The sequence below is a fragment of the Aplidium turbinatum genome, chromosome 1 (assembly GCF_918807975.1).
Source record: "Aplidium turbinatum chromosome 1, kaAplTurb1.1, whole genome shotgun sequence".
Classification (NCBI taxonomy): domain Eukaryota; kingdom Metazoa; phylum Chordata; class Ascidiacea; order Aplousobranchia; family Polyclinidae; genus Aplidium; species Aplidium turbinatum.
The window spans coordinates 50,652,077-50,667,049 of record NC_137472.1 but is presented as its reverse complement, the minus strand read 5'-3'; the positions used below and the strand labels follow the sequence as shown (position 1 = coordinate 50,667,049).

General features: G+C 38.1%; 1 protein-coding gene across 1 annotated transcript; it reads left to right on the top strand.

Annotated features, from left to right (window-relative positions):
• The first annotated feature begins 449 nt into the window (after positions 1-449).
• On the top strand, positions 450-7,599 carry LOC145775204 (testis-specific serine/threonine-protein kinase 3-like). The gene is made up of 5 exons (XM_082586449.1): positions 450-647; positions 1,766-1,996; positions 2,405-2,626; positions 6,463-6,629; positions 7,250-7,599. The coding sequence occupies exons 1-5, from the start codon at positions 498-500 to the stop codon at positions 7,485-7,487; spliced, it is 1,008 nt and encodes a 335-aa protein (XP_082442575.1). The 5' UTR covers positions 450-497; the 3' UTR covers positions 7,488-7,599.
• The last annotated feature ends 7,374 nt before the right edge of the window (positions 7,600-14,973 follow it).

Genomic DNA, 14,973 nt, shown 5'->3' with positions numbered 1-14,973 from the left:
GCTCACCTGCAGCAGCTTAGAAAGCCAACTTAAAGTAACTCGCACAACAGCAAGGTTTAAATCCAATCTAAGAAATTTCTCAAGCACTTTGTTGTGATCATATTTGATTCAAGTGCACAATATCTGGCAAAGACCATATAAATTCTGGCCGTATTTTTTTTTTGTGAGAGTTTGTCGTCTTTGGGTTGTTTTTTTTTAATCGCTTTTTTCTATTTGACTGAAATATACAGTCTCAAGTGCTGAAGTTAAACTCACGACAGCGTTTTGGTTGGGCACTGAGTTTTTTTTTAATTTTTACTCAGATTGACCACGCATTTCAACCACTCTATTCTTAAATTCTCATACTTGTCTCAAGAAGTAACTTTAATGTGATGTCACAATCTTTGCATTTGTAGTCATATGATGCAATAAGCCAGAACTTTTGTAAGCCATGAATACGAAAAATAACTTATTTTTAATGTAATTAAACTGTTTATTTTAACTAAAGAAGATAAGTCATGGCGGCGAAGTCGGCACAATCGGGCGATGTTGGAAAAAGGAATTTGCAAAAAAGGGATCAACAGCTTCCTTCAGAAAAAGAAATGCTTAAGTGCAAAGGTTACATTATCAGAAACGTGGTGGGAGAAGGAACATACAGCAAAGTGAAGGTTAATCGCGAAAACAACATAGCCTATTGTGAAATTACCTTACCTAGTTTAAGGTCTTTTATCATTGGACTGCATATGTGTGGAGTCATGTTTTTTTGTGATATAAAATACAGTAACCCACTGCCGTTTACGCTGGTGAATTACAGTATAGATGACAAGAGAAAATTTGTAACCTCCCACGAACAATCTACATGAAAAATGGGTCTCAAATTTGATGTATTTTGCGTCAAAAACATGTTTTCCTCTCCCCAGTCTTTAGCTACGTTGATCCGGTAGCTCAAACTGTTAACTATATGCGACTGCCGTTAGATCTATAGTTATTACACAGGCTTTTCAAATTTATTCCAAAGTAGTTGACTAAGTTCAATCACAATCAATTTCCAAACTAAACCGCAACGGAACTTTGTATCAATGACTAAGACTGCCCAAGCTTGTTGAAAGATTTCAAATTAACGTTCTAGCAGCATATAACTTATTGTATATCAAAACATAGCCGATGATTTTGGATTAGTTTGTGGTTGCAAACTCAAATTTTAGTTTGCAGCTTACTCAAATAGAGCATCACAAGTAATTTCATTTGGAAATTGTTTGAACATCATTTTTATAAGTTTTATTCGATTTAATTTCCATTTGGAGATTGAAAAACCAACTTTTAGTTTGTGCAACCGTATTTTATTGACTTTTGTTAAGTTGAATAAAAACAACTCATTCTTATCGAGTATTTTCAAAATCATCGAAATGATGAAAAGTTGTTTGGTTTTGGCGAAACAACTATAACCTAAGTAAAACACTCAACTCTTCAAAAAGTAATTTTTCTGTTGTATTTTTTTTTGTCAGTCTCTAGTCCACTTGCTATACTGTTTTCTTTTGCTGTAGGTCTACATCAATTGCACTACCTGCATAATCGAGCCGATCAATTTGGCCTGGAACCGATGTGGTTCGATTAGAGTTTAGTTTAGACCAAATGGGCCTAAATGACTGTGTTTTGAACGTTGAAAATCGAACGTGGCTGACAATTGAATCAGTGGCCTACCGAACCTATCAATGTCGCAAGAAATACGTTAGTTTTTTAATATTTTATGTACGTATATGAATTATTTTTATTGTTTGTTTTTCAGCGAGCTTGCTCTGTTTCTCTGGAGCGAGAAGTCGCAATCAAAATAATTTGCCGCGACGAAGCGCCCGCGGTATTTCGAGAGAGATTCCTTCCGCGAGAGATTGAAATCTTATCCATGGTCCAACATCCACACATCGTCAAAGTCTACGAAATTTTTGAAACCAAAATACCAGCCAGAGTCTACATTGTGACTGAGTTTCTGCAGTACGGTGATCTACTTGATCACGTAAAGGTACTCGCCAAGGTTGTTTAAAAGAAAACTATTTAAAAATTTGGAAATACTTTGTTTCTATTCGACGTTAATTGATTGTTTTCGCGTTGAAATGAAAAATTGTGATTGAGCCTAGTTAGGCATTCTTTTCAGAAATCACAGCACAAAAACGTTTACATCACGCTTTGACGTGTTCAGTGGCAGCCTACTCACAATTTTTAAATTGGCAACATGTTTAATTTCTTTTCAGTAATCTGCATTGATATAAAATGTTTAGGCATTCGAGTTGGCTACTGACTGTAATAGTATAGTCAATTGCTGCAGTACAAGTTTGCATTAAAAGTGTCTGTTTCGTAAAGCATAAAAAGCAAAGTGCAATCTTCGGCTGATTTAGTGATGTGTAAAAGTATATACATTAATATTTTGCAGGAAAATGGAGCAGTCCCTGATGTAGAAGCAAGATACATATTCGTAGACGTATGCCGCGCTGTAAAATATCTTCATGAAAATTCAATAGCTCACAGAGATATCAAATGCGAGAACATATTATTAGACACAAGGCAATCTGGGCAAAGATTTCTTGCCAAACTGTGCGATTTCGGTTTTGCGAGAAATTTTAACAAGTTAGCATCAAAACTTAAAAAGGAAAAAGTGAGTTAAGAGAACCTAAAAAACATGATTTAGGTAACTTAGGCCTATTGTTGGTGAGGGCACTTGGCCATGTGTTTCTCCTTAAAACAAAAACGAAGAAAAAAATGTATTTTGCTTAGTTTCTGTTAAACACTTTTTAGGTTGCTGCGCTCGCTCAATTACGCTTCATCTGCCTAACCAGTGAGATAGAAATCGCGTATTTTTAGCAGTAGATATTCTAGCTTATAAAAGGTGTGCATTTTTGTGCCCCTCAAAACAGTGGCGGATCCAATAAGGATGCGATCGTACTCCTTAAAGCTAGGGACAGTGGAATACCGGGACCACTCACTTCACAGATTTTTCTTGCAAAATGGACAGCTGGAGGGTCACTAAGAGGTTCAAAAATTAACAGAACTGCACAACGTTTTCTTTGATTTTAGGTAAATTCATTCTCATCAAATGAATTGCTATATTTGGTTAAAATTTTGAGTGCTAGAAAACCTGCAAAACCTCACTGCAGCAGTATGAGGCTACCTACTGTTACCGGTGTTGCATGAAGTCTACCCCTGCATTATCATGACTATAATACTATTAAATAAAGATGATATCACATATTTCCTACATTTATTTTGGTGATACACACTTTGTACACACGTGGGGCAGGTCATATAAACTGCACCTGAGTATGCGACATATGGCAGTAGACTTCAAGCTGTAGTTGCATTAAATTTTGTCATAACATTATGACCCTCCAGTTGTCCATCTTACTTTTGAGTGAGCAATCCCCTACTTCTACCATCCCTACTTAAAGCATAGAAAAGTAAATATATTCATGGTATATTTGCAAAGTCGGATTAATATAGACCAACACATCATTGTTTTTTGTTGAAATCGCCACCCTCCCCCCCCCAAGACCACTTTCTGGTTCCGGCCCTGCGAGAAATCAAACTCAAAAACTGAAAAAAATGCAGTATTTTGCACTAAAACACATTGCACAGTGCACACCCAACTAGTCAAAAGATGAATTAATTTATTCCAGTGTTAATAGAAGTATGAGATAAATGTGCCTTGTGTACGTAACTGCAATGTGGTAAGATGGGACAACCGCAGGCGCAAATATAAGTTATTGAAGTTTTTTTTGTAGCCATGAATAAAAAGATTAGATACTTAACTTCAAATTTAAATCAAATCTTTCCAGACATCCACTTGATCTGGTTCAGATCTTAGATATTGTGCGGATCTGACTAGATTCTTACCAAATCTGGGCTAGATAAAGTGGCTGTCAGGGTTACGACTCTAACTTCTACAAAAATTGCTTTTTAGTTAGTTTAATCAAATACGCTACAAAGCGTGACTTTTCAACGGAAAGTAATTAGTTTTGGAGCACAACGCACGCAAAAACAGACCAAAACAAGACAAAATTTGCCATATTTTTCTGGGGGCTTGCTCCCAAGCCCCCTTTCAGTCTTTTCGTTATTTCTCAAACACAGCATTTATTTGCATTCTTCAATTTGCTTAAAAATTTGCTTTATTGAAAATCTGGTGCTCCCCCCAAAATTATTTTCTATATCCACTACTGCAATTGTAGGAGTGGTACGGAATGTAAGCATACGAAACAAAAATGAAGTGAATATAAATTATAACATAGGCCATCATTACTACTGCAGACAAGCATTATGGGCAAAACTCTTTGTTATGCACAGTTCCTTGTACTTCAAATGCTACATGATAGTGCCTGCAATAAGGGAAATACACACGTTTTTGCAACAATTTGAAATCAAAATTATAAAAAAATGGAGGGTTATAGAGAAAACGGAGTTCTTATTAATTCGTACTCAGCGCTTCGGAAATATCCAAAAACAACTCTTTGCTTACTAGAATTTTTTGTGTTGCGCAGTGTAATCGAAGCGGATTAGAAAGAAATATTCCAAATACTGCATTTAGAATTATTGTTATCCACATCAATATAAATCAATGACATTGTTGTCTACTTTCAGAAGTAAAAAAGACATTTCAGCTAAACTATAGCCTAAAGGTGCGTCTACACGACGACTGTTTTCTTGCTTAAGCTAGCCAAACTTCTTGTTTCTTTAAGTTAATCGCAGTTTGTGCCGCTTACTTTTAAGAAAATGGGCGAGTAAGCGAGCCGTCGAGAAAAAATACGCTCCAGAGCGAAAAACTGGGCGCTTAAGTGAGTTCTCTTGCTTAGAAATGATTTTTCCGCGCAAAATCTCAGGTCTCCTCTCAGCTCAGTATCCAGACAGGGCAGGGCGGTATCGTTAAAGGATTTCGTTAACTTTTGATCCCAACCCGTTCTTATTAATGCTACGGGCTGAACTGGCGGTGACCGTACTCGAAATAGCCCATAGAAAGCACAATATTTTCCAATTTCAAATCCAAAACAGGATCTCAGCAGAAAACCATTGCCATTGTACACTGGGTAATAAAAATAGCGGAGGAATGATATTGCTGGTTGTTACCAGTCACCCACGCTGACACGAAATTCTGTTTCCAACATTTCAACCTCACTGAGGTGTCTGAATGCTTCAATAAGCAGTAAATTGCGGGTTTGCATCCTTCGCTTTTTGCAGCATTTTTTACACAACTTCTGGGAAGCCATGACTGAAAGACTGCAACAACTTCAAAAGGTTAAAGAACAGTCAGTTGCTTGGTATACTTTGCTGTACTTTAGCGCGAACTGCTATGCTTTGGTTTTAAAACGTGACAAAAAACGTGACTTTGGTTTTAAAACGCGAACGTTTTAAAACGTGACGTCATTGGGGATTAGATACTCACGTGACCGCGATTCAAGCGAGCAAAATCTTCGTCGAGGTTGCCAGTGTAGACGAAACGAGCTTAATCACTAGCTTAAGCAAGAATTTCTAAGCAAGAACACTTTCTCGTGTAGACTCACCTTTAGGCTTGATTGAGGAAACAATAGGCCTACGTTTCAATTTTTATCTAAATTGTATTACGAGTTGACTGTTGTTTTTGCTGAAACTTTAACGCTTGTGCTTTTTAACTTGCTCAAACCTAAATTGCTGATGCTGTTCCTCTAGCTCGAATTAACGGTGATTTTCTTGCAACGAAACTAGTAGAATTAATACGTGACTGTGCGGTCGCCACCAAGTGAATAATACACATCTTCAATTTTAGAGTTGAAGACAGTAATGAGTTTAAAAAAATCAAGTGCCTTTAATCTCTGTTGTAGATTCTTGATGCATGGCTGCAAACCATTAAAGGGCGGGGAAACCCAAATTAACTTTGCGAGTTTTTTGTTTCAGCGTGATGTCATTGTGTACAACATGCGTTTTAGCAATAAAAAAAATCCAAATTTTGTTGCCCTCGTCTCGCTAAGGCCGCTTTTGTTTGATACCCGTTTGCGAGGTCTCGTTGCGCATCAAGCTGTGATTCTGTTCGCTGTGACGTCACAAGATACATATAGTTGTGGCCAAAAGTTTAAGACCAGACTTCATTTATGACGATTTTTGCATTGCTTCAAAATACTGCATCAGATATAAGATGATGCATAAAGATGATGCAACTGAAACAATATATGATGCAGTATTTTGAAGTAATGCAAAAATCGTCATAAATCAAGTCTGGTCTTAAACTTTTGGCCACAACTATATGTACCTTGTGACGTCACAGCGAACAGAATCACAGCTTGATGCGCGCGAGACCTCGCAAACGGGTGTCAAACAAAAGCGGCCTTAGCGAGACGAGGGCAACAAAATTTGGATTTTTTTTTGCTAAAACGCATGTTGTACACAATGACATCACGCTGAAACAAAAAACTCGCAAAAAGTGAATTTGGGTTTCCCCGCCCTTTAATCTGCCAATTTTGCTTGCTGCAGGCAATCGAATGCATGACAAGCACATTTTGTGGATCTGCCGCATACGCTTCTCCAGAGATTCTTGATCGCAAAACTCACAATCCAATGCAAGCAGATATTTGGGCGCTCGGCATAGTCTTCTTTATAACCTTGTTTGGATCGATGCCATTCGACGACAGGGACATACGGTAAGTTCGTCATCCTGTATGAAACTTTTCATCAAATTGTTTCGGCAATTAGTTCTTTCGGCAATTAGTTCTTTCGGCAATTAGTTCTTTCGGCAATTAGTCCTTTCGGAAATTTGTCCATTCGGCAAAATGTCTTTCGGCAAAATGTTCGCGCACGGAAGCAACGCTTTTCATTGTTAATAGCAGTTATAATGGCTGGTATCGCATGAGGTTGTACCTTAGACGGGTTGTACAGACCATTGACTACACAACCAAATCATACCAACAATGCTTCCAAGTAATACGTATGTTTCCTGAATATTAATTTATAATTTTATCCGATTTCTATTGTTTGCTTTGTTAGCCAATAAGCCTGACTCTGTTAATTGTAAGTTCTGGAGCTGAAATTTACAGCTATCTGGTTCAAGTCGCCTAAAACGGATTTGTCCTAATGCAATTCAACATTTTTTCTTCGATTCCTGGAAGCGGACAACCTTATCAACAGACTCGATTTGACGAAACAAAATGGGCCGGAATAACAACAACTAACAAAATTTTTTATCCCAACCTCTGTTTTGACTTTCTACGGTTACTTCCTACGTTTTATTATTTTAAGTAATTTTTGTTTACATGCTTTTTAGAGCGATGGTGAAACAACAAAAGCGGGGAGACATAGTCAGCAATAGAACAAACAAAGTCTGCCACGCTGCGCAAGATCTCACAGCGAAGACATTGCGACCAAACCCAAAGCACAGGCCGACAATTACAGATTTGTTACACCACCGCTGGCTGAAGGGAAATCACGAAGAACCGAGAAGGGATAAAACGAACTTAATTTTCTCCAGAAAGAACGTTCTCTCATCCAAATCAGCTTGCTAAAAGTACCAAATGGCGTGTGATTCGATTCACATGTGACGTTTGAAAAATAAGAGAGCAAGTAGTTATAGATGTTTGTTAGGGTCATCCACCGACAGAATAAACTTAAACCGCTTTAAAAACCATTTGCTTTTTAAAACGTATATACGGTGCGACGGTATAAGCTATAGAGTCAAGAGCATGCGGCTGTGACTGTGGCAAGACACAGGCATGCCTGAAGGTGGACACGAAGATTGGCTTCCTTGCCTTCCCGTCCACTTAATCTAAATCTTCAACTACCGAGTGTAAGCCTGGATACGACAAACAAAACAATCTCGGGTCGAATAAACTTGCATTATGTTGAGCCCCAGTAACCCAAACCGATTGTAGGCTACATTTCTAAAACGTAACATAAAATTCAAGCGAGTGATAAGCCTTGTGCTGATGGCCGGGAAGAACACCCCTTCTTCACATAAAATTCAAGATTACTGTTAATTCCATCTAAAAAGTTTACCAATGTCTTTGTATCATTTTTAAAAATCAATTTTCAGTTTGGGCTATTTTTTCACTATACTTTAAAGATATTGCTAAAGGACTTACATTGTTTATGTTGTAGTAATCTTTTGTTTTCTATTTATTGTGATAGGCTGAATAGCTCAGTGCTGTTTTTTTTCAATAATTTGGTTTGACAAGTTACATTGTTGAAACTAACAACACTGGGCATTTAGCCTATAACGAAATAAAAACAAAAATTAAAACGTTTTCCCCTATTCAACTACAGTATAGCCGTTGTTGAGCAAATGAACAAAAACGATTAAAACCTTTGCGGCCTTCTGAAAATCCTTGCTCCTGTTTGAAAACTACTGATAAGAACCAATATCAAACAACGAAACAGTATTCAGAATTAATCTTTTTTCATTGCATTAAGTAATGGAAAGTCGACAGAATGTTTTTAAATTATCGAAAAACTGTGCCAACAATTAATTGACCGGTTAATTACGAATTAGTTTGTCTGACACTTTCTGAATTCGAACTCCGCTTCATGTAAGATAAGATACGGTGTTCATTGTTCAGTCATTACTCGTAAAACAGTAAATAGAAATTTGAAGTAAAAATTTTGCCAAAAAGCATTTCAAAAATATTTGATGATGACGATTACTTTCGAATAAACATGATATGTAATTGATAAAGTGGTATATTATATTGACAATTTGTTTAATCTTTTAATTATCTTGAAAGTTTCCTAGAATCAATGATAAGAATGTATGATGTTGAATGATTTAGTGCGTAAATTTCCACAGCATCACTTTCGGTTGAAAGCCTATAAAAGAACAGGTTTTGGATTCTTTTACCAAAAGTCAACTGTTTAAGTTTGAAAGGTTGCATCGATGAGCCTTCAAACTAGAACTGCGCGTTTCTGCAACAAACGACGCCTCTTTGCTGTAGAAGAAAATATGACTGTTTTAAAATAATTTGTAAATTTAATAAAGAGTTTTAGCCTGTTTTGTTGCAAAATACCAAAAAGCAGCAACGCGCATGGTATAACATCACCTTTTTATTTGAACACAAAACCTTCAGTGTTTTATTCTTCGGATTGGATGATTGGTTTCGTGGGTGATCGAAACGTACAATGAGAACAGTTTTGATCTTGTCATTCAAATGCTAGCTAAACGTAATTTTTTAAAAATCCAACTTTCTTTTCTGTGAGTAAAATTAGCCTACGTTTGAAAGTCAAAATTAAAACCGTTCTCATTATGGGCTACTTTTCGATCGGCCACGAAACCAGCCATTTAAATGAAAGAATGAAACACTGAAGTAATCCGAACCAAATCTAATTTTTTTATTTTGTCCATTCTATGTTTAACCGCCAAATTTTGGTCAAGCTTCAATAAATATCTCCGAGGTTTGTGAACACCAGGTAAAGAAACTTTGATAGATGTTTAAGTCGCTGGCCCTTTTAGTTTTAAGTATTCAGAGTTGCAATGTGCAGGGTTTTGACAAAGTTTATTACTTAAATTTACTATTTGAACCAATGTAGGGATTGTAGGCAATGCCATTTTTTCAAAAGAAATTTAAAACTTTATAAAAATTGAAATGGTTTATTTATAAAAACAGCACAAATAACTTTCGCTTTTAATATTACTATTGATTTCTTACTCAGATAGTTTATAATTAAGTGATTAAAACCTTTTCTATTGTCGAAAACATTAAAACACTGTCTAAAAGTGAATAACTAAGCCTGGGACAATTATCAAAGCACTGAAACTCAATTGGCAACAAACGCCATGTTTCCTGTGACCTTTACCGCAACGGTTGTTCTGCTTATCTTGAAACTTTCTCTTGGAACATCCTGGGTCACCTCAGGTTTGAGAAAGAGTGCTGGAATGCCGGCCCGTCACCTCATAGAAGAGTATTTACAAAGAGCACAAGTGTCAATACCACCATGTGAGGAATTAGACAGCCCCCAAAGTTGCCCTACCGATCGCAGAAGCAGTACTCTATCATCGTCTGTTATGGATGCACCCGGCACAGAAAATAGCATGTCTCCTGCCGTACTTTGTAGGAGTGTTGATGCTACAAGGTAAAATTGTTCAGTACTATCTCTTACAATTTTTTACATTTATCTTAGAATGGTTGGGAACACTAAATTAAAAAAACAAAACGCTTTTATTTATCTATACAGTAGGCTACCGTAGACAAGTTGGGAAAAAGCCTCCCCGTTAGCTCATTCGTTAAATCGCCTGACTTTCTACACGAAAAAAACTCAAAATCAAGCAGCGCTGGTTCGGCTCTCGTGGTGTGCGCTTGAAGAAAGCATTGCAGGACTGATTTCCATTCACTAAGTAGATGAAATAATTCCAGAGATGTACGTATACGCCGTAGACTTTTTGTTTGCGCTAACGCTTACGGCCACATTTTTTTGGATAGTTGTCGCTTGAGGCTACGCCGTAAAGTGTTCGCGTTTTTTAGCGCATAGCGTCAACGCATACTTTTTAATGTCTTTTTTTTGCTACAACACGCCAATACCTTCCAGCGCTGCAGTTGAAAGAATGTTTTCAATGGGCAAAGACATATTAAAACCAAAACGCAGCAAAATGTCAGATGAACACTTTCAGATACTTGTGTTTCTTCGTGGAAATTCAAAATAAAACTTGTTTGTTTCGAGTGGTTTATACCGTGTGAATGTTTGGCCCCTAGCAAACAAAATGAGTTTACTCTGGTGTATGCGCTGACGCTGACGCCGCCAACTTTTTTTACAAGTTACGTTGACGCATACGGCGTATGGTTTTTCGAACGTTTGCGTTTACGCTGACGGCGTCAATATTTTTTGTATGCGAGTACATCACTGAATAATTCACAGATAACAACATTTTATCAACAAGCGGAAACTTCACTCTGTCAATCTTGGTAACCGACTCTGCGTTAGTGGTTCAAAGCCTCTACAAGTAGTGAAACTGCCAGGAATAACCTATCAAAGGCTTTTTCAGTCCCAGGATAAAGAGTTAAACCAACCAACCATATTAAATATAGTTACCGTACTAATCTCCTTAAAAGATTAAGAGTTTGTTTCACCGTTTAGATCTTCACAAACTTTAAATTCTACTAGAATACAAACCTTATGAAGATTCCAATAAGGGTGAAACAAGCTGTTAAAAGATTTAAGAAGTCAGTCACTGCATCTGATGTGATTCATTCTGCTTGGCTTGTCCTAAACTTGGCTTTTGCTTAGCCTTTAGCACTTTTGTGGTGTTGATATTATTTATTGTTTATATGTAGCAAGTCTTGATAGCTTAGTAATAGCCTAGTTATATAGATATACGGTTTATTTCAGATATCCAAGAACAATTATCGAAAAACGATGCAAATACAACGGCTGTATTCATTTGAGGAACAATCGACGTGTCGAAAGCTGTGACTACGACAGTTCTCCGATCCAGAGAGAAATAGAAGTTATATACATGCTCGGATCAAGAGTAACACCCCTTAAACGGTGTAACTTCGGTCCTAACCCAACTTGCCAGCGAGGCGTCATTGCAGTTACCGTGGGATGTACTTGTACTCGAAGATTGAGCAGCTGCAGCAATTGAAAGGAGGGGCGGATCTAGCAAGTGGTTTTAGGGGGGAGGGGCAATTTCAACTAAACATAATGATATTTAGATCTACATTTATCCGACTTAGCGAATACACCGTAAATGCAATTACTCTTTTTCTGGGCCCGAATCGCCCCCCCTCGATCCGCCACTGACTGAAAACAACAGAAATTAGGCGTACAGAAACCTAAAGACTATGTCACTGAAGTTGGTAACGTTATACTAACATGCAAATGGGATTCCGGTATAAATATTTTTTGCATTAGTTTAAACCTGTTATAAAATATAACCTGTTACATACAATATATTTTTCTTGTGAAAGAGTTTTAATTGATACAAAAACGGTATTTTTTAATCGTACAACTGTCTCGTTCTTCAATTGACGTTTCCTTAAAGAGCCTTCTCTTGCCACTGGAAATCCCTTTATATTTGGGTTCTTTTTCTAACATTTTTTGTTGTAACCGAATTAGAAACATAAATTCAGTTAATCTATTTTGATAATTAGTTGTTACGTGCAGTATTTCAATCGGTTTGCTTTTCAATGATGCCTACAATATAATTATTCTATTACAAGTTAATTCGTTGTTATAGAAGTTAGTGATGTATTTGGAAGCAAGTCGTTCATGCTTCGTCATATCTCGACCCAGACAGCAAACCAATCGTTTTTTTACAATGATTCAACGTCTGAATCAATGTAAAAATCGATTGATTTGCTGTCTAGGAACTTCAAACCCGATTGCTTTTCTGCTCTGATACATTTAACTTTGTTCCAATCATTTGTGCCGTTAGGAAAAAATCTGTTTGTGACAATTCTTTGATTCTATTTGATGAAGGATTCAATTTGAGTCAAAGCGAAACTAATCAGGCATTCTTCAATCAGTTGTCATGATATATTGTCCGCCTCGATAGCTCAATTGGTTAGCGCGTCACTTCTGGAACGAAGAAGCTTCAAAATCAAGCGGCGCTGGTTCGACTCTCAGGGTGTGCGCTTGAGCAACGCACGTTAAGGACTGCTCTCCATTAAGCGGCATATCTAGTGAATGGAATAATTCCCCGGTAACAAGACTTCAACAATCGGAAACTTCACTCTACCAATCTCGGTGACCGGGCCTGCGTCAGTGATTCAAAGCCTCTACAAGTATGCGAAACTGCTAGGATTCAGCTCTGCAAGAAGCTTTCCCAGTCCGAGGATAAAGATTCAATCAATATAAGTTTTACTAAAATTGTGTTTTTGTTGCATGTCGTTACGTGATGATTTAAATAAAATAATTTAAAAGCACTAAAGAAGGATAGTTTGCTAAAAAAAGTTTAGTACTGTATTTGCATTTTGAGCTCTTTAGTTTTTGATTGAAGAAACGAGTTTTCCAAAGATGTATAATATTAAGCTGTGTATCGAATTGCTGGTGATCGACCTCCAAAGAATCAGTTTTTGCTTAATAAATAAACAGAGATGAGAGGTTGCGATTTGCAGGTGTGGGTTGAAGCATTTTAAAAATTACCTTGATCTGCAATACCGTTCTCTCTGCGATAGACACGTGTTTTGCTCATTATGTTAGGCTCATCAGTATCGCACCATTAATTCACGCCACAAATGAGCCCAACCTCGTGGGGTGAAAAACGTGTCTATCACTGTAAATTCTTGCTACAATCGGCTGCCGAGAAATATATACATAGCTCATTGGATGGTCTCAATAGCTAGCGTGCAGGCTACACTGTTCACGGCTACCAAGCGTAGGCTACCATCTTCTTGGTCGTATTTGTCCTGAATACAAATGGTTCAATTTCAGTTGCAAACGTTTTGTTGTGCCGCCAGGTAGCGTCTCTGTCTTCTGCAGAAATAGTCGTGTCATAGTTTTAAATATTTCGCTATTTTGACTGTAGGCCTACTTCGTCAAACTATTTCGGTTACAGCCAGGCCCGGATTTAGGGGGGGGCAGAGGGGGCAGTTGCCCCGGGCCCCCCGACTTTTGAAGGGCCCCCCTATGTGGAAAAAAATGTGATTTTGTGTTATTTTTTTCCTTTTGGCCTTTAAAGTTTCTGCAAAATGCTGTGCAGTACTGGACTGGTGCTACTGTAGACGTAGAGACGGTTTTTCGCGCCGTAGGCGCAAAAAAATTTTTTGCACGGGGGGCCCCCCGATCTAAAAGTGCCCCGGGCCCCCCATCAGCTAAATCCGGCCCTGTTTACAACTCATGTTCGTTTTTGGCTTTACATTGCCACAGTATTGTTTGCTAATAAGCTGGTATTGTTGAGTTTGACAATAAATTGTTCAGCTTTATTGAAGGAAATTCAAACCTTACTCTATATATTGGATATGATATTCGGTTAATAAAACTCGTAATTAATACATGAATTGCATTCGTTCTATATAATTTACAACCAGGCCCGGATTTAGGGGGGGGGGCAGAGGGGGCAGTTGCCCCGGGCCCCCCGACTTTTGAAGGGCCCCCCTATGTGGAAAAAAATGTGATTTTGTGTTATTTTTTTCCTTTTGGCCTTTAAAGTTTCTGCAAAATGCTGTGCAGTACTGGACTGGTGCTACTGTAGACGTAGAGACGGTTTTTCGCGCAAAAAAATTTTTTGCACGGGGGGCCCCCCGATCTAAAAGTGCCCCGGGCCCCCCATCAGCTAAATCCGGCCCTGGTTACAGCATAGTAATAATCTGCAGATAGCCATCCTATAGCTTTCGCGGGTCCGCCCCGATAGCTCAGTTGATTAGCGCGTGACTTCGTGAACAAAGAAGCTTAAGATCAAGCGGCGCTGGTTCGACTCTCGGGTGTGCGCTTGAGCAACGCACGTTAAGGACTGCTCTCCATTCAGCGGAGTCTAATGGATGGAATAATTCCCCGGCAACAAATACTTCAACAATCGGAAGCTTCACTCTGTCTGCCTCGGTGACAGGGCCTGCATCAGTGATTCAAAGCCTCTCCAAGTACGCGAAACTGCCAGGATTAAGCTCTGCAAGAAGCTTTGCCAGTCCGAGAATAAAGATTTAACCAATCAGATGCCAGTCTGGCACACCAGCTTTCTTGAGCCAAAAACTTCTCTTCACTTTGCAATTTATGTTAGCCTACTGCACTTGCAACACACTTAGTAAGGAATGTTATTGGTGCATTGGGAAACTTTGTTCATAGGTTAAATTATTCTATGATTTTTTTAAAAGTGCTGAAATTGAGGCATTACGCTACGCAGATTAGCGGCCTAGCCAACACGTCATGGCAAGCTTTTTGGTGTTATATATGGAAGGATGAAAAAATTATAAGCATTAGTCCAAGTATGTAAAAGTTTATGGGAGGAGAGAGCATAGCTAAAATATGCCACTGACCACGTTTCTGATCAGGATAATCAAAGCGATGCCCAGATTTCTTAGTTTGACTGAAGGAGCCCGCACCCGTCAGCGCGTTCACTTCGTTGTTTTT